The following is a 27,606-nucleotide window of genomic DNA, read 5'->3' as shown; positions in this document are numbered from 1 at the left end:
ATCTAATCAAACAAAAACATTTCCTGCAAGAAGGATATAAAGCTCTAAATATTTGTAGCTGTGTGTTTTATAGGATAATTCTAATTGTCTCCCACACTCTTTGTCTCTCGCTCTCCTTGTCTCTCTCTCTCTTCTTCTCTCTCTCACGCTCTCTTTCTCTCTCTGCACATGATGCCAACAGATGACCATGGCATGGATACCAGTAGAAGTACGGATACAATATGTAAGAAATAACTTGTAATAAAGTTGAATTGCAAACCAGTTGCTGGAATTTAAGACATTTGTGGAGCAAATGTGGCAAAATTAGGAAACCAGGGACAGGATGTCACTTCCACTACTGCTACTACAGTAAGCAATTATTACAAACAATATAAAAACTGTAATTATAACAAACAGCATATCTTCAGGGAAAAACGTCTACTTTATGAAAAACTATACAAATAAACTTTCCTTTAGATAAATGTCTTTTCCAGAAATAAGCTTCATTATTACACATAATTCTAAAAACAAGGTTCTGGGAATATGGTATAAAATACACACCTTCCACTGTTATGACAAAGAGAATTGTGCATCAACCTATGAAAGGTAAATGCCATAATATGACATGTTAATAACATACACAATAGGTTTAGATAAAAAGGGACTGATTCATCTTCAAACGTAAGTCTCATTGCTTGCCGTATCTTGCGTAAAATTGCTCTGCACGTGCTCAGAAACGGACCTTACGCCAGTGAGCGCAATTGATTCATATCCAAATGCAAATGACACTTCCGTCTGCCTACAAGTTGAAAGACGAAACGGGGGGAGGGTAGGGGCGGACACACGTAGGTAATGTACATTAAGGGCGTGTGGAGGTCCGATTCAAGCTATGGGCATCACTTAGGTACGTGTTTTTTAACCGTAACACTTGCATCAGATACAGGGCAGGTGTAAGTGCCGACTGATAGTGATGACTGACATGTATGCATTAAGGAACATGTGTTTGCAAGTAAGAGAAACTATAAAAATGCATTTTAAGTCCACATCGCATAAAGAACATCCTGATTTATGTCATTTCATTTTAAAGGAAAGTTTTATAAAAATATTATTTTTTTGCATATTTGTGTAATAATGATTATAGTATTACTAGTTGTAAATTGATTTTATAAAAAAATGATTTTGTTGCATGCGTTCTGAAGGGACTTTCATGTGCGTATCCTGCAGTGTGTTCTGTCAGAAACATTTCTTGAGATCCGATAGTACTTGAATGTGGACGTACGTTTGTGCAAGTTGAGTCCATCTTCTTTAGACGCAAGTTGTGCTCACATTGCGTTCCAAGATGAATCAGGCCCATAGTGAATTGAATGCACTGAAAATTGATTGTCTAAATGTTTCTAAATATCCTAATTGTTAGCATAGAAAAGGATCTTACCCAGTATTATATTGTCTTAACAAATACTCTGACACATCTTGAGGAGTTTGCGGGGAATCGATATCCTCACTCTTTCTGCTGTCGCTATTTAGGATGGAAAGATATAAAAGGTTTATACAGCACACCTGGAGATGTCATTTGTCTGAAAGGAAATACACTTGTTTGACTACAGAAAAACATTATAATTTCACAATCTGGGGCTCATGTTGAGTAGAACGCAAGATGCATGAACTTTGTTACCACAATCTTTCTACATCAGTATGACAGGAGCCTCTATGATATAGGAGGACTCTGCTCATTCCACTATCTGACTCTCAGTCTGTGGCTTCCTGCTTGCCCCTGTTACATTCAGCCATGCTTTCATTTATAGTAACATAAGTAGCTCAGTCTCTGTCTCCACTTGTTTACTAAAATACTCTGCCCTGCTTTGAACTGATTGGCTTCAGAATGTTTTATTTTGAAAAGTGGAAGAATGTTTAAAAAAAATGCGTTCTAACACATGTCATTGGAACATCAAACTACCTCCAAGGTAAATAAAATTTGTAATAATTGTTTCATATATAAAACACATAGAAGCTCTAGTATTATTGTATCCCAGTAAGTGAATATGACATGATATAATGGGAATATTTGATTTATTGGGATATTTGAAAAAACAGGTTAATTTAATATTTCAACATCTATGAAGAGGCAGAAAAATATGCATCTAGTAATGACAACACATTACAAATATGACTGTGACCTCATAGCCTATCACGCCTTGAAAGAAGCAGAGTTGTCAAACACTGTTGTTTATGGGATGAGTTATTCTGAAACATTAGGGCTAAGTAATATTGGCTACTTTGTAGCTCACTGCATAAAAGCAGCATATTGTAACTTGCTCTATGAAAGATCTGTATTTTTACTTTTGAAAGCTAAAATGAGGTGAACTACAGACCTTGTGCTTCATTTTTACAAATAGTAAAATTCATAAACTACCTAGATACCAAGACCATACATCCTTACTTATTAACAATTTCATTATGTCTATGTTAAGGGACAGGGATTATTATTATTATTATTATTATTATTATTATTATTATTATATAGCACCAATCATAATGTGCAGCTCTATACAGAGAATATGTAATCGTTCACATCATTACCTGCCCCGTTGGAGCTTACAGTCTAATCCCTAAACACTCGCACACATACTATGGTCCATTTTTTTAGATGCCAGATAACCAACCTGTATGTTTTTATGGGAGGGAAGAGAGTGCCATTAGGAGACCCACACAAACACAATTTTGTAGAATAATGACTTACACAAACAATAACAAAACTTAAAATACAGCAAGCTAATCTGTACTGTGATTTAACATATTTATTAACACATTAATTTTTATAAACATAAGTACTTACCAATGCTTTATATTTGAATCCATGGGTTTGGAAAACACAGGAAAGGAAGATTTGCTTGGTGCCACAGGGAAATCCGTGGTATCACTGCAAAAAGATGTTTCTGTCAGTGATTGATCAAGATGTAGGAGAGACATTGCTGAAGAACTTAAGTATCTAAGTAACCAAATAAAAACAAATAAAAGGTATAATATGGGTAATATCCCCTTCTTGTGTATCTTAAGGGCTTGAGTAGGACATCTGCTTTAGCACTGAGCAGCTCAAAAGTCTTTGCAATAAATGAAACACACATAGATTGAGTGGCACATATTAGGGCAGAGCCCTAACCTAACCAGTTGTATTGCTGTAGTAAGGTATATTATTTGTATCTAAGAATAGATGCTGTAATTATAAAGTTGTCTTGTTTGAATAAGGTTCAGTGATTGATACATAATGACCCATAATTATTCCTGATACTATTTATTTAAATGCAAATGTATGTAGTCTTCTATCTTGTGATTTAACCTTGTAAGATATATATTTTAGGGTGTGGCTCACAAGCCTGCCCTTGCTAGATGTAAGACCCTATACCTACACCTATATGTCAGTGTAGAACCTGCATATAATGTGGTACCCTTGATGCTGGGATGCAGGCTTAAAAGTTTTGATAAAAATATGAACTAATAGCTAATATTTTCAATTTGCTAGATACACACAGATATGCAGTGTTAAGGACAAACGCTGACAAGAACTGTCTTTTAGTTTTGTGTATATATATATATATATATATATATATATAGGTATTTATATTTCCACGCAGCTGGTACCACACACTATATGTGATAAAACGAGCATGGGCTTATTTATTCCCATATATATATATATATATATATATATATATATATTATATTTATATAGATATATTAATATTACTAAGTGACACTTTTGTCTTCCATGACACACAGAAAAAGTGGGATATTACATTATTATCTATGATCGCTCTATAAAAAGAATGCCCTTAAGGTGCCTTATCCCAAGTATTGAGCACAGTAGAGCCTGCAATTAGATTTGTGATGACAAAACAGCTTTGTGGGTGTATTGCAGAGAAGGGGGATAGTGAGAAAGGAGCAGCTTACAGTGAAGTATGAGGTCAAGGAGAGGACCAGCTATTGTTATATTATCTGTGCTATTATAATGCTTACCCTTTTTTCAGCCCATTTTCTAAAAGTTTTTGTGTTCTTGGGGGAGTCCCTGGCGGAATCCTGTCCTTGGCCAGAAGTGGCACAACTTCGTTTTTACTCATCTTTCTGTAATAGAAATAAGGAAAGGCCATTAGTATAATGGCACACATGCAAAAGATCAGATTTCAAAGTAATCACACAGTTATGATACCATTATCAGAAAGACAGGGCACAATAATACATTGGGAAACATATTTTAACTATTTTTAAAACAATAAAATAAAAATAAAATTGCTCAGATGATATTTCAGCTTTTTATTATTATTATTATTATTCATTTTTATTTATAGGGCGCCACTAGGTGTCCGTAGCGCCGTACAGGGACAAACGAAATTACAATACGAGGTGAGACAGCACAGTACAGCAAACAATAAGCACAGTAACTCAGTGAGCTCAAAGCACAGCTAGAGGGGCGGGGGAGGGGAGAGGGGAAGGTCCGCATACGACGGAGCCCAAGAGGGAGGGCACGGATGACAGGGAGACCCCCAGAGGGGAGAGGAGTCAGCGAGAGGGGACGGGGGGAAGAGGGTCCTCGAGGAGGAGGGCTAGGTAGCTGGAGAGCAGAGTGAAAGTGGTGAAGACAGCAGGAGAGATGCCCCTACTCAAAGGAGCATACAATCTAAGGGGTTGGGTAGACAGACAGAGACACGGGGGAGAGAGGGAAAGAAGGAGGAATGGCGGATAAGGAAAAGGGAAGGGGAATGAAGGGGGAGAGGCAGGAGAAAAGGTAGGAAATTAAGTGGGAGACTGGAAGGCTTTAAGAAAAAGGTGGATTTTTTAAAGCCTGTTTGAAACTGGACAGATTAGGGGAAGTTCTGATGGAGGGCGGGAGCTTGTTCCAATGGAGGGGGGCAGCACGGGCTAAGTCTTGGATACGCACATAGGTGGAGGTGATCAGGGGGAAAGAGAGGCGATGGTCATTGGCAGATTGGAGGGGGCGGGATGGAGCATGAATGGAGAGGAGGGTGGAGATGTAGGGTGCATTGGAGTTGGCGAGGGCCTTGTATGTAAGAGTGAGGAGCTTGAAGAATATTCTGTAGGGGAAGGGGAGCCAGTGCAGGGATTGGTAGAGGGGGGAGACAGACGAGGAGCGGCGAGAAAGGAAGATAAGCCTAGCGGCTGCGTTAAGTACAGCTCGAAGGGGAGTGAGATGAGATTGGGGGAGGCCAGTGAGGAGGAGGTTACAGTAATCCAAGCGGCAGATGATAAGAGAGTGAATAAGACATTTGGTGGCATCTTGGGAGAGGAAGGGCCGGATGCGAGTGATGTTACGCAGCTGGAAACGGCAGTATTTAGCAAGAGAGAGAATGTGGGGACCACAGGAGAGAGAGGAGTCGAGGATGACACTGAGGCAGCGAATTTGGGGGATAGGGGAGATAGAGGTGTTGTCGACAGTGATAGAGAGGTCAGAAGGGGGCGAGGTGTGAGGGGGAGGAAAGACTATGAGTTCAGTGTTGGCGAGGTTAAGTTTGAGGAATCGAGAGGACATCCAGGAGGAGATGGCAGAGATGCAGGCAGATACCCTAGAGAGGAGGGAGGGAGAGGAAAGGTATATTTGAGTGTCGTCGGCGTAGAGGTGGTAGTTGAGGCCCTAGGAGCTGATGAGTTCACCCAGGGAAGAGGTGTATAGAGCGAAGAGTAAGGGTCCCAGAACAAAGCCCTGAGGGACCCCGACTGGAAGGGTGAACGGGGGGGAGAGAGACCCAGAGGTAATGACGGAGAAGGAACGGTCAGCTGACATGTATTGTAATGTAAACACAAATTGAGTTGACATTGTCTTCATATATAGTTTTAAGTGTCTTTTGAATATGTATATTTCCTTGGAAAATGTATATTAACCAAAGCATAGTCTAGTTTTAGGCATCTATATACATTGTGATACAATGACAGAATTGTTAACAGCCTAAAAAAGATCAGGATTTAACTATATAGAAAACTACCATACTTCAGAGACTTGTATACACTGATCACAGAACAGTTGCTATTGTTGAGACAGTTTTGACAAAAGAACAACAAAAACCACTACATGACTAAGCCACTTTAGAGATTGGTGAGGATGTTGTAACCACTGCAGTGACAAAAACATGCAACATTCGTAGAACCCGACACAAAGTTTATTATGTAACACATTGCATATCCTAATGTAATGCAAATATTATAAGGACTTGTTTAAGAAATAAGTAATTAATTACTATGGAACAGTTGAATATGAAGCAATAGCAAGTTAAGATGAAATACAATTATTATCTAAAGGAATGTTTCATTAAATTGGGTCCTATGTTTCAATAAGTATAGTTGTCACTGGGATTCACTGGTTTAAATATCTAGTATTGATTATACTATTCTCTATTTAACATGACATACAATGTTGGTTTTTAGGTCACCCAAATGCATTGGCCTTGACAATTCCCCACCAATTTTGTATCCCTCACATAATATTTATATTTAAATAAATGCCAAGTTGCTGAGAACATCAAAGCTAAAATAAATGTGTGGTTGTTTCACTTGCAGTTTAGAAAACATCACTTTTGTTTTCTTGTGTATCAGTACATATCTCCAATTTCTGCAGGTGAATGTATGTTAATGCCAAGCAGAATATAAGGTGTGTACTTGGGTGTTGTCATGAACGCCCAGCCTGTCCCAGATACAGTAATCTTATTAATGTTTCGCACTTAAATCATATACATGTAACATGAGCCTCCTTGGGCTTCATAAATTCACAAAGAATCACGGAGAGCACACTAGATTAAATTTATTTAATCTGAAAAAATGGTTCCAAGGCTTAGTTACAAAAATTAATAACAAGACATACAATATGTTTGCACACATAAGTTTCAAAAAATAAAATAGGAAATAAAATCAGAATCACTTCTTACTAGTTAAGACCTGGTGTGTGAGGGAACACAATTGAGAAATATGTGACATTTCAGTCTTGATAGACCCCCTCATGAAAATGCACACGTTATTGTCTAAGTCAGAAGATTTTAAACCTTTTTCCACATAGCTCTCACCCCCACCTTTGGAGTTTAGCTGTCAATAAGGACAGATTGATCTCCAAAATATCACAGGGCTTTCAAAGTGAGCTAGGGATGTCCTGAGATTGGAAATGTTCACATGACCTTGATTTCTCACATCTGCTCGTTCTGCTTGGCTAGATGGTTTACAACTTTGGAGCTTCAAACTCCCCAGATGCCTATCTCTCCCTGGTCTGGCTATTTTCAACAAATTAATTACACTTGCATAGGTTCAAACTCATGTCATCTAGCAAAGCACACAGTGAATTACATTACAAGGTTGCATAAAATATTCCCATTGTCATAAATGAATTCAACAGAAAATAACAATCAGTTATTAGATATACTACATAATCATCACAGGTGTTATGCAAATTTGTGTCATACACTGTACAATTGTGTTGTTGTCGGTGTCTATCACAGTGTACTGTATAATGTGTTGATATGCTATATAAATTGAATGACATTGTCAATATATATTTTTGCAATGGACTGTTTTGTGTGTCTTTATCATGTGTTGTATTACTTGTCTTATAATTAAGGTGGACCTGAGTCATTTGGGCACACATACTGAGCGCATCGTGTGTATGTTATAAACCGCACATAAATTGTCTCTCTGTACTCCTGAAGTCAACAAGGAATGGATCTAAAGATTCGTGTGGTGGTGTTGACTACGGGTATAGGTTTACTAGACCAGACAATGCAGTATACGTACAATACTTATGTGGAATATAAAATCTCAATAGAATGCACAGGAAAAAAAAGTTAAGCAATCAATGTCACTTGTCAATAATATAGTCATTTATGATTATAAATGGAATTTATTTTTTTTTACTATTTTTTTTCCCTTGAAAAAACATATTTTAGGCTGTCCTTAATGTCTGCTGTACATAACGGACTTGCTCCTGACTGCGGACACATGTTCTAGCATGCATAGGATACTGACATCACTGGGATTTAGGACCAAGACTAGCCCTATAGGTGGTGCCAAATATACGGCAGAAAATAATGTAACTGCGAGAGGGCCAATGCCTGATTCGGAGGTGGGTGCGTACGATTGAGCTTGGAACGCTCACACTGTTAATTGAGTATGGTCACAGACCCTTTCTCCACTCTGTTTACTCCCTGAAATCATAGACAGTAGTAAGTGTCCTGTGCATCTGCATACGCAGCATTGACAAACGTATGTCCCAGTTCTGTACATGTGTAGATGGAGGCTCAAAACAGCCAGGTACGTGCCTTAATGACTCAGTCCTGGTAAATGCATTTGTCATGTCATGTTGTCCTCATGTAATGTTATGTATAGGGTGAGTAGCTGTTATGTCCTGGATGTCTTGTTATGTCCTGTATATTTGCAGTAAAATCTTATTCTGCATACTGAATGTATTTGCCACCTCCAAGAAACTTTTGCAGATACCCTTCCCCTTCACCCTCCATCCCTGCAAGTCTCCATAGTCTCAATGTCCACCACTAATGATCAGTGGTGTATCTATAGATTGTGAGCAGTGCATAGAGTACAGGGTCCCCTGACTGCATCCGAAGAGAGTACTGGAAAAATGGAGCCTTCATCTAAACAGAAGATAGCAAAGACTCTGATGCTGTGCCAGAGTCATTGCTATCTTCCGCCCAGGCACCAGTGCCATATTTCCAGGGGGGAGGGTGAGGCATAAGAATCAAGAATATTGAATACAGGCCCAGTAATTTTTAAAACGCCTATGCTACAGATGGGTGAATTGATTTGACTGAACCTAAATTCAGCTGCAATTCAGCGAATCGGTCCATATATGCCTAATATACACCAAATATTTTAGGTCCACTGGAGAATCAGGACAATCATGGTGCATGGAACATAAAGTAGCCAATTATCTATTATAAAGTCAACACTACCAATATAATCCAGTATAGTATGTTAATATATTCCTTATATCCAATAAGAAAACCTTATATTCAGCTGTCCAATTGTGAATGCCACACAGTTGAATTTATTGTAGAGTTAGAAAGAAGGGCAGAGGGCAGGAGAGACACTCGAGGTCAAAAAACAGGCAGTATTCAATGGCAGGCAGAGATCCAACAGCAAGGTCAATTAAACATAGCCAAGGTCAAACACACTGAATCCAGAAGCAGAAGATAGACCAATCTCTATAGGACAAAGATACAGGAACTAGCCTAGGTAAACCTAACACCAGCAAGGCAAATATGTCAATGAGTGTATTTATGCAAAAGAAAGTGTTGACTGATCAGCTGCTAGGTAGTGAGCAGTGATGAGTCTTGCAATAGCTGATAAAGCAGCTGTGATGCGAAATCCCTGTTAGCAGCTCAGGAAGAGGGTGAGAATGGTTGCTTAGCAATCTCCAGCACACAGAAGCACAACAACTCTAACATTCACCAACATCTGGAATGTATTATGTAGACAACAGAGCAGCAAAAACATAACACCCTTCTTAACTAAGCTCCTGAATCTGGTACATACTTGTCTGTACAGCTCAACAGCATTGCTTGATTTGTCTATTTTTTATTTAACAACCTCCCTAGATGCCTCTATATTGACTCACAATCTATTGGATTCATGTCAGGTTTTTTTGTGTCCATTGCATAAATTAGCCTTATGTTCACCTCACATCCCCCTTAATTTTATTCAATATTTTAATAACTCTATAAACCATTGTTTCTGTATTTGTCATTACCTACATATGCATTTAAATAACCCAAGCAATACATTGCTTGGTATTGCTATCTCAGTTATTATATTACAGAGGATTACTAACTGGTGTCAAACCAATTTTCTTCTGCACTTGTCATCAGCGCCATTTAGCATATAGGAGTAAATACACCAAGACAATTCATTATCATATCAACAGGTTTGTTTGTTTAACTGCAGTAAACCACTTTTTTTTTTTGCTGTACTAATCACTAGTCAGTCTGTCTAACCACTCCTATTAAAACCCATTTCACAATATACAATTTACTTGTGACTGTCATGTACAGTGAGCCAGGCCAGGGCTCTTGATTCAACACAGGCAAGCCTGCTGCCCATGTAATGCTGTGGCCCTAGGCCTGGGCCTATGTAGCCTTACCATATATCTGGACTTGTCAGTATCTGTTCCAGTTTTTGTATGTACTGTTAAATGTATAGTACATATTCTTTTTGCTGAATACATTCCCAGTATTTACTATAATTATCAAAAAAGTTACATTGATACACAGGCAAGCTTGGGTATGGGGCCTGGTGATGGCGTACATTTTCGTAATTGAAAACTTTAGTGCTGTCAGCTCTGCTCCGAAGAGCAGAGCTGGACAGCACATGTGTGAAGGGATCATGTGATCCCTCCCTGTCACATGATAATAGTTCCTCATTATTATTATTACTGAACAGTTTCAGTTGGCACAAGCGCACTAGGATTTGAATGAAGATGCCATCATCACAGTTTTCTTAGTACTGAAGAGGCAGTGAAAAGATAAGTGATAAACAGGGACAGCAGTTTAACATGACTGCTGCCCCTGCTGAAGTTTTTTGATAAATATGAAAGATAGTTCAATCCTTAGCTATGTGATGAGGATTGAAAACTATCTTTCATATTTTGTGGTGCTACATAAATATGGGCCTAAGGCTCTGACACTATATTAAATTCTAACAACAAGAAAATAGATAGGTATGAGATAGACATGAGATAGATAGATATGGATGGATGAATGGATAGACAGTGTGTTTGTAACAACAATAAAATAATGAATGAAATAGGCACAGTACTATCTGAAAACAAAACACTGTACCAAGATAACTTGGTGTGAATATGACTGTGTATAACACACCGTTACAGTTTCTTCATTTTTCCATTATGACATTTTGATCATACATTTTACTAACCAGCACAGGTATTGTATGTCACTGTTTCTACCTGCAGTATCATTCTGCCAGTGTTGAATCCCCATCATCGTCACATTGTGAGTAAGAACCAAACACAACAGCAGACAAACACTTGTAGTCAGATCAGACTGTGAACTATATGTTATGTTGCTGAAAATAAATGTTTTGGCAAATTAAATATATAACTATATGGTAAACTATTAGGGGCATCTAAACCCAAATATGAGTTTTCCTATATAAAACATGGAGGTACATCTTATCTTGACGTTGAACTGCAGATTTGCTGTAAATTATCCTATCCTTACCTAATATTATAAACTGCAGTCGGTGAATAAACAGCTCTTGAAGAAGGACTAAAAACTTCACACCATTCAAAATTCTGTCATGCTCCACCAATATATAAAGTATATTTCCATTTTCTTAAGACTGCATAACCTATACCTGTGATTTAGGCTTGTGTGCGCTGACCTCTCCCACTTCCCCATTTCAGAATGCTGCCAGTAAGGTAAGCTCTGCTCCCTACTCAGTGTTAAACATGTGTGTTTCCATCAAAGGAATGGGACAGATATGATGCTAGACAGATTTTAGTTCCGTGTAAGCACTTCAGCTATTTTGGATTTGCTGGGATTTGTAGTTCCACAGCAGCTGGAGAGCAACACGTTGCCTAAGCCTGGTACAAAATTGACAAATCACTGCACATAGGATAAATGGGGTTGTATGGTGACCAGTGGCAGACAACAATTAACATTGACCCTGGGCAGTGTTAAAACAACAAGCTCCTATACCACATACTTTATTTTGCATCTAATCACTGACTACAACACTCACTGTCACATGAACTCCAGACTACTTTTCAGTATCAATTTTGATTAGAACTCAGCATAACTTTAGGTAATTTAATATACACATTAACTCAGATTTTCCTCAGTAGGAAGGGTGTCCGAAAAACATTGAAATATATAGTAACATCTCAACATCACCTTGTCTTGTCAAGCTCATACCTGAACCACTGACTTTAATGTGTGGCACCCGTTCCAGCCCTGGACATCGGGCTACCACCCAAATTACTGCTGATATCATCCACCTCTAAAAGAGGTACACTCCAAAAGCCTATTTGGTGCTAGTAATCATAGTAAGCAAAATGTGCTAACTGATAAAGTCGTAAACGTTCCCTTATTACTGTATATACAACGTAAAGTGAGATAAAACCTTCAGTAAACATCTCCTTTAAAGTAAATAAAAATGATGTTACAAAGCATAAAACTCATGGATGTCTAACTAGAAAGGATATTTTGCTTAAAAGTACCCTGACACATTACAGTGTCTATTAACTATGCATAAAGCACACGAGCCATGCTTTTCAGTGTAACTATATAATGATGTTTTACTACCAAGCTGTAATTAGAGGACAACATGACTTGAAGAAATGATAGCATTGGCTGTAGGTTATATAGCTCATGTGACAATGAATGGTACATATGTCAGCCAGTCATGAATGGCTCATAGTCAATGTGTCACATGTTTATCCACATGTTTATCCACTCTACATGTGCTAATGACCTTTTGATTAAATGTACAAAGAAATAATGGAACTATAACTTGTAAATGTTTTCTAAAATTTGCTATGTCACTGCTGGACTATAGGTTATTTTAGAGGGACTACAGACAAGAGCTAACTGGACCTGAAAAGTGATCTAACGTTAAGGAATCTAACCAGCTAACTGTAGTTAATATCTATTTAAAAATATTAGAATTAATTAATGCTCTGTACATCACTCCAGAGTACCACTGAATGAAATTTAACATGTTTAATGTATGTTTACTATGTCTTTTGTCCTTCAATGTGAGAGGTCTGTGGCTCCATTATCCATGATTAGCACAGACATGGAACTAAACTGACTCCACATAAGAGGTAAGTAGATCTCATTTTCAATAAGAAGACTGATCTTATTTACCTAGAATCTTACAGCAACCAGAACCTTACAGTTAATCTTTTTCAGAGCAATATTTTTTCTTTTTGTAATAATGAATATTTTTAGTTTAAAAAATCCACTGGAGATCATCAGAATATTATCCAATATTAACAAATCCTCTAACCAACAATAATGATGTGTTTTTCTGACACTCATCATCATCATTTATTTATATAGCGCCACTGATTCCGCAGCGCTGTACAGAGAACTCACTCACATCAGTCCCTGCCCCATTGGCGCTTACAGCCTAAATTCCTTACCACACACACACACACACAGTCACAGACACACAGACTAGGGTCAATTTGTTAGCAGTCAATTAACCTACCAGTATGTTTTTGGAGTGTGGGAGGAAACCGGAGCACCCGGAGGAAACCCACGCAAACACGGGGAGAACATACAAACTCCACACAGATAAGACCATGGTCAGGAATTGAACTCATGACCCCAGTGCTGTAAGGCAGATGTGCTAACCACTTAGCCACCGTGCTGCCCCACTCTCACTGAAATACCCTAACAACTGGATTTATATACCACTGAATCAAAACCTTGGTAAATCCTATATACTGTAAAGAAACAGAAATATGTAGCACCAGAGGCGGCACTCAAAATCTTTTCTGTACTATTAGACTAATAATATTTGAAATCAAATCACATCCTACAGGATCTAAATGCTCTATAGACCACATCAAAAAAACTAAGTCTAACAATTCATAAAACAAGTCTATCAACCATTTGGCTCTTTATACATACAGCAAAATGAAACTAAAATTGTACAGTCAATAACCAACTAAACAAAAACTTAAAACTCACCAGGATATTATTGAATAAAAAATGAAATATTTAAACTCACCTAGTGTCTCAGTCTGTGTGGCTGTGATTCCACACAGGTAGAACGAACTGCTACTGTTCCCTCCTCGGGTATTGGAGTCCCAATAGTAAATCGTTGTTTAGCAGTGACCAAGCAAACAGCTGTGGATATTCCTTTACATTAAACAGAAGTGACTGAGAGCTCAGCTTAAATAAGATGTAATTAATAATATACGTGGTGTAATAAACAAGGAGGACGTACCTCACAACAATGCTTTCTATTTCTGGTATTTCAGGTTGAACATACCGAACTTGGAATTCCATTGTAATGTGTCTTGTGGACTAATTTGTCCCCAAAGTAATTGGGACCTTTAAATGTAGGGCCAGGATGAGCGGTATGGAGAAAGCCTCTAGTCTAGTGCCTATATAGGGGTACATATATATTTAACAAATGGTGACGAGCTAAAATGCAGATGTAAATGCCGGAGAAATGCTCTCACCACTTTTTAAAAATTTTTATAAAAGGGAAGAAATCCTAGATTTCTGCGGCATTAACATAATTATTGCCACTTACCGCTGTCCCCATAGACCCTATGGGGTCAGCGGTATTCGGTAATTTATTAACCTGCGAAAAACAAAGCTTTTGGCGGTACAGGTAATTTTCAATGGAATCCAGCTGAAGCCTCTCTCAGAGCAGCCCCAGCATAGTAAATTGCAGCGTTGTGCTTCTGTACATATTGAGGGCTACCATGCTGGGGTCATAAATAGACTTCTAACTCTGTTGTGTATTTGATATGTGCATGTCATATAAAGTGATTTATGCTCATTTTAAGTTTACATGTTCACTGGAGCCTGAGGTGTAATTATTTGTTCACTTACTATCACTGTTATTTTGACATTTTATTTAAACACATGCACATTTTCTGAAATGTAACATTTACATGTATTGTTTTCTTAGTTATCTTATAGACTATAAAATGCAGCTTTTTATACAGTGATATACATTAATTTGCATTTATAGGTAGCCTATAAATTCATCTTGATGTATCTTGATGTATCTAAAACGCTGTAGATGAAAAGGTGTTGTTTTTTATAAATCCTCCCTATAACTGTGGGGTCCCCATATCAAGGAATCCCATATTTCGTATTGTACTTACCATTGCCAGCTGTCCAGTGACTGCCATACAATGGTATCTGTATTCATTCAAAGTTCTCCAGGGTGTCTCAATAATTGAGCATCTGTGGGATGAGATAGAAGCTACAGTATTTTGAGTAGTGATCCACTAGTATTTAATTTGCAACAACTATGGAAAAACAATGGAGCAGACACAAGCCAGGAGAAATGGGCCAAGGACAAGTTTTAGAGGTAGAGTTGCCCTGAGTGCTCACTTTGTTAGGTACGGCTACCTAGTGGTGGGCGGTTCTCCATGTATCCACAGAACAGACTTAACTAATTGGACATGGATTCTACAAGAATTGGAAATTCCTGCATTTCTGATCATATGATTTTCCTTTCTTTGCATTACAAAGAACTAGACCACACACAATACATATATTACAGAATAGCCATTGATGGAATGACCTCATAGAACAATTTGTAATAGTCTACATATTTTCCAAACTCACAGTAAAAATGTACGAGACAATAGAACAAATTGTATATAATTTTCCAGGACTTTAGTTCAATTCACAAATGAAAATGCTAATTATTTTCCATATCGGTTTAGCCACTAAGCTTTGGAAAATGATGCAAGTGCTTGCACGTTATGCGTGGGTATAGAGTTGGTCATAATTTTATGGCCTAAACGTGGGCATAAACCTACAAATGTACAATTTTGGTTTTATGTCTGCAGTTATATTAAAATATGTGCAACTGGAAATACAGTGTATAGATTCAGTTGTATAAAGATATGTTTAGAGTGTATAGATATGACTGTAGTAAAGGTACGTCATGATGATGATGATGACTGCCATATGTTTACTAACAAGTGATGTGTAAATGAAAAACTGGCCCTCTCCTTACAAAGAGAATTCACTGCTAGTGCTGCTAAAGCAGGGGGGGCAAAGAGTGTGGGGTCCCCCTCAGCAGCAGGCTCTGCCAGGCAGACCAGTCACACTATAACAGTGGGGCCCTCCTGTCATAATGCTGTCTTGGTGCAGTGGAACATATAATTCAACAATAGTGCCTAATAGAAAAAAAAAAGACTTTAGAAAAAGCATTTAAATTAAAATAATCCTATCATACCCCTCATTTACCTTTTTATTGTATTCCTAAATGTATAGGGAATTTAGGGATATAAAATACCACAATAGAGCGACACAACTTCATCCTACCAGATCCGAAATGAGAATTAATGAAGGGTTCAACATGCACTCGGCCAATCAGAGCAGCATACGTCTTATTGGCTGGAGTGTGGGAACAACGCACTGATTGGCTGATAGCATATTCACCCCTCCAGGCCAAATTCATTCATTCTTGTTATGGCAACACTAGGAGCAAGTTGATCTCTTTGGGTCTTCTAACTTATATCCCTATGTATTACTTCAGGAAAGAAGAAAGTGCGTTCCCTATGGATGGTAACTTTTTGTTATATACTATTGTGGAAATACATGTTCCAGTGTGGACTGACTGCTTTAGCATGCTGACGCTTGTAAATCCACAAGCTCTAGCATACTCTAGGAGCCTCTGGCATGCTGGCACTTCTAGTTCAACAAGCGTCGACATGCAAAAGCAGTCAATGGTTTCCAGACATGCAATTTCACAATATTATTTAAACTATAATTTTCACTGTCCCCTATTACCCTGGCATCTATCGCACCAGAAGAGCGTGAGTGTTGGTTTTACATTACTCAGCTGTTTTCACATCAAGATAGGAGGACCCACACTTATAGTGTGAACATTTCTGCCTGGCCCTTCTTTATCGGTTAACAGCCGAGGCTATAGCACTGATGCTTGCTATTCATTTGTATGGGGGCACGCCGTTTTTAATTTTATATTATTTCTTAGTTTTTTTAAAATCAGTATCGTCAATCATCAACATCATCACCACCACCACCTAATGTTACAGCAGGCCGTCAGGACCCACAATTGATAAGCTTCCTAAGAGATGTATCTAGACATAAGCCCAAATCTCACTAGACCTCATCTCCAGAGGGCATAGCTACACTTCCATGTGCCCCCCCTACTATATTTGATCTTGTATGTGCATACCTCCCATCCACCCTTCCAGGCCTGTGGGATCGCAAGAGCAAGCTACTTAGACTCTAAATATGGCCACATTGTCCTGCCGAAGCACAGTCTGCAATGCATGTTTCTATGTACCACAATTGGGTTAAACTTGAAATCAGGCCCTATATCTTACAGTGCAAGCAACAATGATATGTATTTGAATTAATAATTCTAATAATACTTGATGCAATATTCAATAAACTGCATTAAGCAATGTACTAACTAACATTGAGTTATGGTGTGTGGATTCCTCAAGAATTTTTTTTAGAGGATTAACTATGCTTTTAAATGTAAATGAACATTTACAGCGGAATATTATTTTATTTTAAAAATATTCCTTCAGAAACGTGAAATGTTTATATCAGTATTTCTATCTGAAGTATTATAAAACATATGAAAATTACATTTAAATACTTTTCCGGACATTCTTTCTCATCCGGATCAATAGTAGTAAGCGCCTCAGGCTATATTATAAGAAAGCTTTACATGCATTCACATACATATAATTATCATTATGGATTTTAAAAACAAAGCTTTAATTTTCAGGTTCAAAACGATGATAAATTTGGTGTTGCACATTTGTACAGTACATAATGAAGCTTAGATGTACACAACATACTGTACTCAGGAACATCACATGTATTGCTCGGCACATATAAAGGAATTAAAGGAGAGTTTTAGAATTCTTATTCACATTCCTTAAATATGAATCACACATCTAACCTAACTATAGCCTCATGGATGTATCTATGAATAGACTGTATAACAGTAGTCCCGTAGCTGTCAATGGGAAGCAGGTGGATCGCAGCAGTAATGCCGGTTATACTGGATTTATTGCTTGTTTTAGGCACTAGACCAGTGTTGGCTAACCTGTGACACTCCAGGTGTTGTGAAACTACAAGTCCCAGCATACCCTTCCACCAATAAGCTGCTATATATTGGCAAAGCATGCTGGGACTTGTAGTTTCACAACACCTGGAGTGTCACAGGTTAGCCAACACTGCACTAGACTAATAGGTTGAGATTCAATTGCCGGAGATGTGGCGTGCGGACATCACCGCACTGTCCGACTACGCACATTGCCGGCAATTACGGTAGGAATCGACGCTCATTTTTCTTCACATCTCTATGGGGTGCGAGGAAAAATGAGCGGAGATTCTAGCCATAACATGGTCACAAGGTGTCTCTGCTGATGCTCCGGAGACACTGCGATCTGAATTGAATCTTCCCCATAGACTTGATTTTTAATGTTCTTACTACAAGATGTTATTTCGGGTGAAGAGAGTAATTCAAGAATTAAAAATAATGAAAATGTTAAAACTATAACATATGGGGCCTGATGCAGAGTTGGACGTACACCCGTTTGCATAGTGTAGATTGCGTGATTTTTCTCTGCGCATGCCCACAAAAAATCCCGCAATTACCTACATCTGTGCAGAGTTGCATGTAAATCCACCGCCGATCCCAGGATATCATCCTTTAATGATTGGCCGGGATGGTATCTGGCATCAGAGTGACTCCTTCTCGACTCACAATAACGTGTCCACTCAAAATAGGTCAAAACCCCCACTAAAAAGGACCACGAGCCATGTTACTTCGATGGGGGCAGTGACCTGTGGCCAATTAGCGGAATCAATGTTTGTAGTAGCCGCTGACCGCAATGCTTTCCTGACAATTGTGCCTTGCGTGTAAGGAGGGAGAGAAACGTTAGTGACAAAACAGGTAAGCGAAAAACATCACAGTAATATCTGAAGGGAGGGATTTTGTACAGCAAAAGAGGACCAGCAACCACTGGGGCGCTGATAATGTATAGAAGAATCCAAGGACCTCCCCATGGTTACTATTGGCTGGGGCAAGGATGCAAAACGTTAACCCCTAATAGGTAAGTGCCATGACATATGCACAACCACATGAGTTTAAGTGCATTCGGCTTTATGGCTTCTCTTATCATGAACTGTTATTTCTTTATTCATCTGAATTGCATACATGTTCCAAATAAAAGTCTTGGATCAAGTGTGCAAGGATCTGTGCCTCTTATACTAAAGGATACCAAAGATTTGGACATATATTACAGTTGTACTGTCTCATCACATGATTGATGTATTGTACTGTTTAAACGAGTTTAAGTTTGTCAGCAGCCTATGTTTATTGAATAGTGCCCCTGTAATTAGAGCATGGTATACAGTTTCTAGTAACAACTAGTTTAGCTGGTGAATATAGTGATAAATGGGCCTGAGGTATCCCAGTAAGACCTTGAATGTAGGAAAAAGACAGACACTCTCTACAGTATAAAACATTGTTCATATATATTGCTGTCGTGTTTATCTCATTGTACTCAAAATCCTGTTTGGTATGCTGTTTCATTTGACACTTTTATGTACATATTGCAAAGCAACTTTCTTTTGAAAAACATATTTTTATTAAATACAGAAAAGTAGTTGCTGACAATCCTCATCTAATAAATGTGCCAGGGTGGTTTCTACACCATTCATGTGTCCCGCTAAAGTAATTTTCGTGCTTGTGGTCATAGTTGTAGTGGTGGGCAAGGGGTCCCCCAAGTCTCCCCACGTGTCAAGATTTGGGGGCATTGCTCAGAATAAGAGAGGTGAGAGGAAATCCTACACCCATGTCATTTACATACACCAATTCCCAGAGGAGCCTGGAAAAGGGGTGTATCTCTGTATATTTTATGTTTGTAATGTTTGTTGTATAAGAAATATATAAATGTAATTGCTTAAATTGCAAATGTAGCTGTTATACAAACTCAGTGTTCACTTTAATGTAGGGAAAAGGATCATGTAAGGATGACAGACCTTCTTTAGACCTTGCCGGTGAGTTATGAAGACTGTGCCAGATCTCATCCATTAATATATTACTTGATGCATGATTCAACTTGCAGGCTGCTTGTTGAACCCGAGGACTTATGTATTGCCTGACAATTTATGGAAGATAAGTGACTTTAACTGTGTTATTATGTATTAAATCATTGTCTTATAGTTTGTGAATGTATCATTTTTTCTTGGTTCTATTATTTCAGGATTATAATCTTAACGACCTGATACATTTTTAACTCAGCGTATTTAAAAAGGGAATTTATATCTGCTGTATTATATGAAGTCCAATAGCAAATGAGTTTTACCTTATGAAAATAAATAACGATAACAAAAGCTGGTTCTGTGTATGTGTATGTGGGTGTAACTACACCTGGCGTAAACATACGGCACAGCATATGGGATAAAATACGCCATTTTTGTGCGTTTTTGGGGCGTAAATTAAACATCAAGTTATACTAATTTATCACAGCAACAAATAAAAAAATCTACAATCTACAATTGTTCATTTATTCAATATTCAATTTATTCAATGTAGCAATAATAATTACTACTTTTATTTTTATTTTCTAGGCTTTGCAGGGCTCAGTCATGTAGTATTGTGAGATAATCATGAACTAAAGAAAACAGTTCAGATTCCTTTGGCAGGCACAAGCTAATTATGAAACGTAACATTAGATTGTGATTTATTTGAAAGTCATATCATGGTAAAATTAAAACTATTCATTATCAATGTATGTTCTAAAAAAAAGTAAATCTACAAAACTGTATGGTTGAAACAGTGTGTTATATTTATATATTACACTGCTTCAGTGAACACATATTTCAAGACCAATTTAGCTAAACTTCTCTCCTGTAGTGATACTTTACTATATTGTACTGAATAATGATTGGTTCTCTCATTCTCTCTTTTCTTTAAGTAGATAATGTACATTATATTTTCCACCATAGTTATCAGTGATTGTAATGTATGTCTGAAAAAGAAACATATGACTAAATGTAATGTCTGCTGTCACATACAATACTGTGCAAAATAGAAGTGTTAATAGTTTGCTTTTGTCAATTAACATAATGCAAAGTGAATGAACAGAAGAGAAATCTAAATCAGATGAATATTTGGTGTGACCACCCTTTGCCTTCAAAACAGCATCAATGCATCAATTCATCTAGGTACACTTGCACACAGTTTTTAAAGGAACTCGGCAGGGAGGTTGTTCTAAACATCTTGGAGAAATAACCATAGATCTTCTGTGGATGTAGGCTTGCTCAAATCCTTCTGTCTCTCACTGCTCTCCACATCCTATACACCTCAGACCTACCACTGTTGGTACCATTGTCTTACATCCTCTTTCTGTCCTACCCATTCCCTTCATCTTCCTCCCAGCAATACACTTATCCCATGCCTTTGTTTCTCCTTTCTAGCCTGCTCTTCCATCTTTCCACCACCCAGGTTTGAGCTCCTCCCACCTCTTCAATACACATGCCCTTGATCTCTTTCCCTCACACTCAACTCCCATCTCTCCCAAGTCTGCCCATCCATAAAACTTCACCACTCCCCCTCCTTACCACCAAGTACCACCGCATGTCTTCTTTTTTATCTTCTTCCCTCCTTCCTTCTCCGCCCCTCTCAATTACCTCTCTGCCCTACCCTTCACTTCTCTACTTCCCAGACTTTAGCCTCAAATGCTCAGTTCCCTACTCCCATATCTCCACCTTGCTAACCCTAACTGGTTCTACACATATTTTAAAATAATGTTTCATTAAATAAATTTTCCCTAAACTCCTTGTTCATCACTTTATTATAAAATCATTCTTAATCCATTACAATTCAGTGGGAAGTTCTTCTGATTTTGTAATCCAATGGGAGATTCTTTTCCGTAATCCGGTCAGAAATTCTTCTATGTAATCCAATGAAAGAAAAAAAGGTTAAAAGCAGAAGCAAGTGCTCCCTATGCATGGCCACTACAGAATGATCACGACCAAAAGTTGCATTAGCGGTTCAGCCAATTACAAACATTTTCCCACACTTGGTGCTCATTATTGGGTAGAGGCCTGGTCAGTTCAGGCCAAATTCATTTAGTATTGGGGTTTAGCAAGCAGTTGGCTTTAACAGTTTTTTTCTTCTACCATTGGATTACAGAAGGATTTTCCATTGGATTACAATAAAGAACTTTAGTATATTAAATTGGAGAATGAGCAGTTTGGTGATTGTTTTATTTCAATTAAACATTATTTTAAAATATGTGTTTTATTTTTACTGTTTTGTATGCTAGCTCAGGTATCGACCCTTGTCCATTACACTGGAACTTCAGCTATTGGGGAACTACATGTACTAGCCAACACTGGTAGCCATTAAGTGGAAGAGCATGGGGTTCAACAAGCACCAGTGTCACAAAACCAAAAGAAAATAGTGGATGGAGCCTGTTTACCAGTGATTTGCCATTCTGAACAAAGATGTGTGGAGTCTAATATGTCCCCGGTCTTCACCAGGGATGCGCCAGGTGGTATGGGCTTCGCTGCGTGAAACGTGCAGAACGCGGCCCTCTGAGTCAGTTACTGAAGAAACTGGTGAGTGAAAGAAGTGTAGTCAGACAATCTTAGGTCAAGTCGGGCTGGAATGCAGTGCCGAATCAGAATGCAGAGTGGTCAGGGAAGCCTAAGGTCAGAGCGGGTCAGGTAGCATAGACAAAATCAGGATCCGGAGGGAGAAGTTAGGAGCCAAGCCAAGGTCACAACAGGGATCTTAAGCCAACTGGAACAGGAGTGGGGTAGCAGAACACAGAGACTGTAACTGGTAGAAATGCTGGAGCTAGGGTGGACCTAATACTCTGGCATCTTAATGGTGCCAGATTTCTCCTTATACAGGGCTCCCATTTAGATACCTGGCTGTCACTGACTGCTGCCGTGGACAGGGGAATGCGCAGAACTTCCTGTAACGACCAGATGGAAGTCTCGTCACATTGCTAGGCGACGGGATGCGCGACTGCCCCTGCACAGCGTGGAGAGTAAGGGGACGGCCCCTGACAACCATTATGCCCTTCCAGTACTTGTTCCACAATAGCTGGTAACAGCTAATCCCCTGCAACTCAAAATTGAACGCAAAAAACTTTTAGTTTCAAAAGTTTCACTTATTGCATTGAAAAGTCCTCTAAGAGTTTTGCTGAAGAAATTATTAATATAATACACAAATTACATTAACATATGGTATATATACTTCTGTAAATAATATCTGTATAAATAGTAAATTTTATGTTGTTGTTTAAAATCTGTGAGTTCTGAAGTCATCACTTCAGTGGTAACCGGGCAACATTGTGTATCACAAACAATAGCATATCCTCTACTGTAAATAATTATAGTTATTACAAGTCTCCTCGACGACTTCTTATATTCTTACAATTTACATTAAGGGTTACTTCATATCATATGTAATTCTCTCACTTCTATAATTATTGTGTCATTAATGTTCAATATTGTTTAAGTTGTGAAACGTGCATGTTTAGTTTGGTTCCTGTGTGTAAAAAATAATTATAGTGCTTTCAGTAGTCGAATAAAGATAATTATTATGCTTGTACCTATTGCTTCCAACAAGATAAAATATATATGGTATGTATTTTTCATAACAAGGAAATAATAAGCAAAAATCAAATGTTTGACTCACCGTGTTTTGTATTTAATTCAAGACTGTCCGTCTTTTTGATTAATCCAAGTGTCAAGAGCCACTACTTTCCTCCCCCATATATCCCTATGCTCTATGTTCTAAAATAAGCAGTGGCAGGAGCAGGGAGTAGCAGAAAGGACAGCAACAGAGCACTGTGGTGCTATGCTATACAGGAGCTTCTGCTGCTATACCGCAACCTTCCTATTAATCAGTTCAATATTTTATTTGGGCCCGCACCCTGACATTGCATTTTTTATTTATCCCTCACCCTGACACCTTACCCTTTAAGAGATGGCATGGGGATTGACTGACAGGTCACTGCCCAAGCCCATCTCCTCTAGCTTCCCCCTGACGAGATAACCTCCAGTGTCAACTTGGAGAACTGATAGCTGGGTCTCCCCAGGTATTTTGGTGAGAAGGGCTATGAATGGAGTTATATATCTAACTCAGCTGGGACTTCTGGTCCTTCAATAGCTGTGGGCTAATCTCTGCATTAGTAAAGGGACTTATCCCTGGTGCTACAGTTACTAGCTCCCCTTTCAGGTCACTCTTCTCCTCCAATAGCAAACTGTAGACTGGTAGGCCGCAAGCATCCCTGTTATAATGGGCCTTCAATAGGTTGGCATGGAAAACCCTATGTTTCTTACTGGCATGATCCATAGAGACTGCATAGTTTACATTATTTAGCGTTAGTGGATGAGATAAGTGTTTTCCCAAGCAGCCAGAAATTTATTCTGGGTCTGAGGGGTTAGTACTATTAAAGTAATTTTATCGTTTTCCAATAAGCATTGTCTAAGCGATTTCTTGTGTTTCCAAAGCACAAACAATTTATTTAGCAAAAGAAAAGGTTTAGCAGTTCCTTAAATAAGCTACAGTACAATACAGCCGATACCAAATACATACATACATACGCTGTGCACGCTGCGCTCTCTGCTGGGTACAGCGAGACAGTCCTTCAGTCCAGAAGACTGTGGTCAGTGATGACTGACTAGCTGGTCCCAGGGAGCTTGTATATATACACTCAGTGTTACAGAGAAAACAATACAGATGATGTGGCTTGCTTCTATAGGTCCAGGTTTCAGGAGGGTCCAGTCTAATGCAGGTCATAGGCCAGTTCAAACAACCCCCTCCAGGGGTGGGGGTCAGCATTCCAAGGGTTGGGTTTGCTCTCCTGATGATGACTCTGATTTTCCCGCCCTGAATCCAGTTTAAACTAGTCTATTTACATAACACAGACAGTATCATTTTAAACATTTATTCCCTAACATCGCTAACTAGAGTATGCAATGTGCGATCCCTTCGGCGAATGAAATGGACAACTGCGGATAAATAGGGGATTAAAATGATACTAAACATGACATATTTCCTGTAACCTGAACCTTAAATATCACTAAAGTGTACATTTAACCTTATAATATATATAACTATAAACCAAATACCATCTGCTCATAAACAACTGTGGAATGGAACCATTATAATTATGAAATATATTAATAGATGAATGTAAAAGTGTGAGTGCATGCGTGCGTGTTTTATCGTGAGATCGCGCCATGCCACGTAACACGTGGCGTACTGATCGCAATCGCACGGTAAAACAATATTAACCAATATAATTACGTTCATCCAATTATACAACTACGACAGTACCCACACCTTCTGACCCACTCCGCAAACTCTATCCCTGGCAGTGTGGCCATATCACTGCTTCTGGCTTGCCTGGGCCTGCATCATGTTCTCATGTACCAACTGTGAAGATACTGGGTTTTCTGGCCCAATTCTACCCACTTCACTCTGGCTGGCCACCCACGGGTGCCTTCCTAGGCCAGGGAAGCCTACCCAGTGCCTTCTAAGGTTTTTATTAGTCACTCAGGCAAATGCAGTTAGAAAAGTACAGCAGTACATTTATTGTAATAAAAACAATCACTAGAATATTATGGACACACAGTAAGTAAATGCCAGGCAGGTTCACCACATCATCTGTCCCTTACACCACTAGCTTAAGGAGTTACAGTCACCTGGCTGTCTGGACTTGACGACCCATGGATCTGCCAATGCATTTCACTGGTAGAGAATGGCAGCTCAAAAACCAGCTACCCTGCAGTTTCCAGCCATCAATTTCCAGAATGAACATTTCCTCTCCCCCTGAAGTGGCTCCTTATATCTAGGGTCAAATTTCCACAGTCTTTTCACTTCCCTGGGCAAACCCATGGGTCTCTCCTTGTTAAACATTGGTGAGTCCTGGACTAGGGGGTTGGAGAGGGGAGTGGGGGTGAGCTGTACTTCCACAGAAACTCCTCTGTTAGATTGTAGACCAAATGTCTGGAGTAGTCTTGTGAGAACAATGGATACTAATTAGCCTTCCTCCTCACCAGTATCTTGCAAGCTGATTCCTACCCATAACCCACCTGGCTTCACTTTAAGGACAATGAATAACAGTTTCCATGCAATATCAACAAGATACAATAAACAATTTACATATTTACAATGAGCTACAATATCCACTTATCCACATGTAATTAGACACTGCAGTTGTACTCTGTTGAGCTGGGGAACAAAAGCAAGGGCTATAAAAAGTACATGCTATAATCTAGTTATGGTGAGAAACAAGGGAAGGCTGGTTAAGGTGTTATCAAACTCGTTTTGTCACACCAACTTTGGCAGAGTGTGCATTTTGCCCCTAAACCTTATATTTCCTAAGTTAGAACCTGAGTGAAAAGTGGCCTGGGGATCTGACACTGTGTTTCTATGTGGGGATGTACAGTAACAGGGTCGCTAGGAACCTTGGCTACATCTTCTTAGTCGCTTACTAACTGAGTCTCTTTGTGGGGGCTGCCTGAGCGAACTCCTCCCTCCCCACAAAACTCAACTATCTGGGAACCCATTAATTCTGACACAGCAGAATACATATTTCCCCTACTTCCCAGTTACAAAATTCCCAGTGATTTGGACACACTAACCCTTCCCCACTTCCTATGATAATTACAATGCTAAGACGTGGGTTACTCTCTTGGAAACCTCTCATGGCTAACACTTTCTGAGTCTCCTCTGGGGGCCTATATGACCCCTCCCCCGAGGACTCAACTATATGGAAATGTAGAGTAACAGGGTTTTTGGGATCCTCAGCTATTCCCTCTGGTCCATTAGACGGCTGACTAAGAGAGTGTTGGCTAGCAAATGATCCCCCGTTCTGTACAGACAATTCAGGTGAATGTTCAGAACTCAGACTGAGATCTGGGTGGGGAACATTCTGACTGCTGGTCAAAGCAGCAAAGCAAGCACTACTCCCAGCCGCTACTTCCCATTGGTCATGTCTATGTGCCTCCCCCACATTCTCTACTCCCCTGGGCTGGTTCAGGCACATAGGAACAAACAGTTTTACTTTGCCCTCCTGCCAAATTTACACCATACCCTAACTTCTGAACACATTACCTGGGTAAAAATATTACTATTACTTAACCCAACAGAATTAACCACAGTATCATCTACTCCATTTATAACAAGCATCTTATCTACACCAGTATCAATGATAACATTTTCAGGAAAATTGTCACCTGTCCCTATCTCATGACATGACATAATGTGAGTGGAAAAGCAGTAACAGTTCTTGCACTAACATCATTAAACATATTCCAGGCATTTCAAGGTTAATAAAATGATTACTGATATCACACAATTCTACCACAGGGTTCAACATTGTTACATACCACTTAGATGGGTCACACAGTTCAGCAGAAATGGAGGTATCAGGGTTAGTATTAACAGGGAACATACTGTGATATCAGTACCCAATAAAACATTTGTGAGATATTATCAGACACTCCCACCTCCTTCATTCCCCTCCCCAATCCAAGTACAGTTGTGCCATGGGAACGGCCAGGCTGATGCCTCCAATCCCTGTTACAGTCCGGGTTAATCATAGAATTCACCAGTTCTGGATGTACTAGGATCATTTCAGCCCCAGTGACAGTGTTACCCACAGTAACCGACTGTATATTGTCATTGCGTTTCTGGTCCTCTCCAGCCACAAATCAATAGCTGGAGCGGGGCCAGAAGGCTTTGACGGGTGGTAGGTTTCTTTATGTCCAGGCAAGAGATACTGACATGTCCCACTTTGTTACACACAATACACCTGCGGGTGTCTCCCAGAACAGGCTTTGCCCCCACCCTCCCAAAAGATGAAGAAGAAACAGTAGATGA

The 27,606-nt window shown here is 39.0% G+C and overlaps 1 protein-coding gene across 1 annotated transcript in view; it reads right to left on the bottom strand.

Annotated features, from left to right (window-relative positions):
* The window catches only part of TRPV3 (transient receptor potential cation channel subfamily V member 3), a 29,854-nt gene extending 15,994 nt beyond the window's left edge, over positions 1–13,860 (bottom strand). Inside the window, exons 1-4 of the mRNA XM_075196956.1 lie at positions 13,735–13,860; positions 3,991–4,095; positions 2,813–2,896; positions 1,412–1,495 (exon numbers count right to left, since the gene is read on the bottom strand). Of these exons, the coding sequence (XP_075053057.1) occupies positions 1,412–1,495; positions 2,813–2,896; positions 3,991–4,091 (269 nt within the window). The 5' untranslated portion in view covers positions 4,092–4,095; positions 13,735–13,860. The remainder of the gene's footprint in view (positions 1–1,411; positions 1,496–2,812; positions 2,897–3,990; positions 4,096–13,734) is intronic.
* Positions 13,861–27,606: the final 13,746 nt, after the last annotated feature.

Source organism: Mixophyes fleayi, chromosome 2 (assembly GCF_038048845.1).
Source record: "Mixophyes fleayi isolate aMixFle1 chromosome 2, aMixFle1.hap1, whole genome shotgun sequence".
Taxonomy (NCBI): Eukaryota; Metazoa; Chordata; class Amphibia; order Anura; family Limnodynastidae; genus Mixophyes; species Mixophyes fleayi.
The sequence above is the reverse complement of the archived record's forward strand: the minus strand, read 5'-3'. Positions and strand labels throughout refer to the sequence as shown.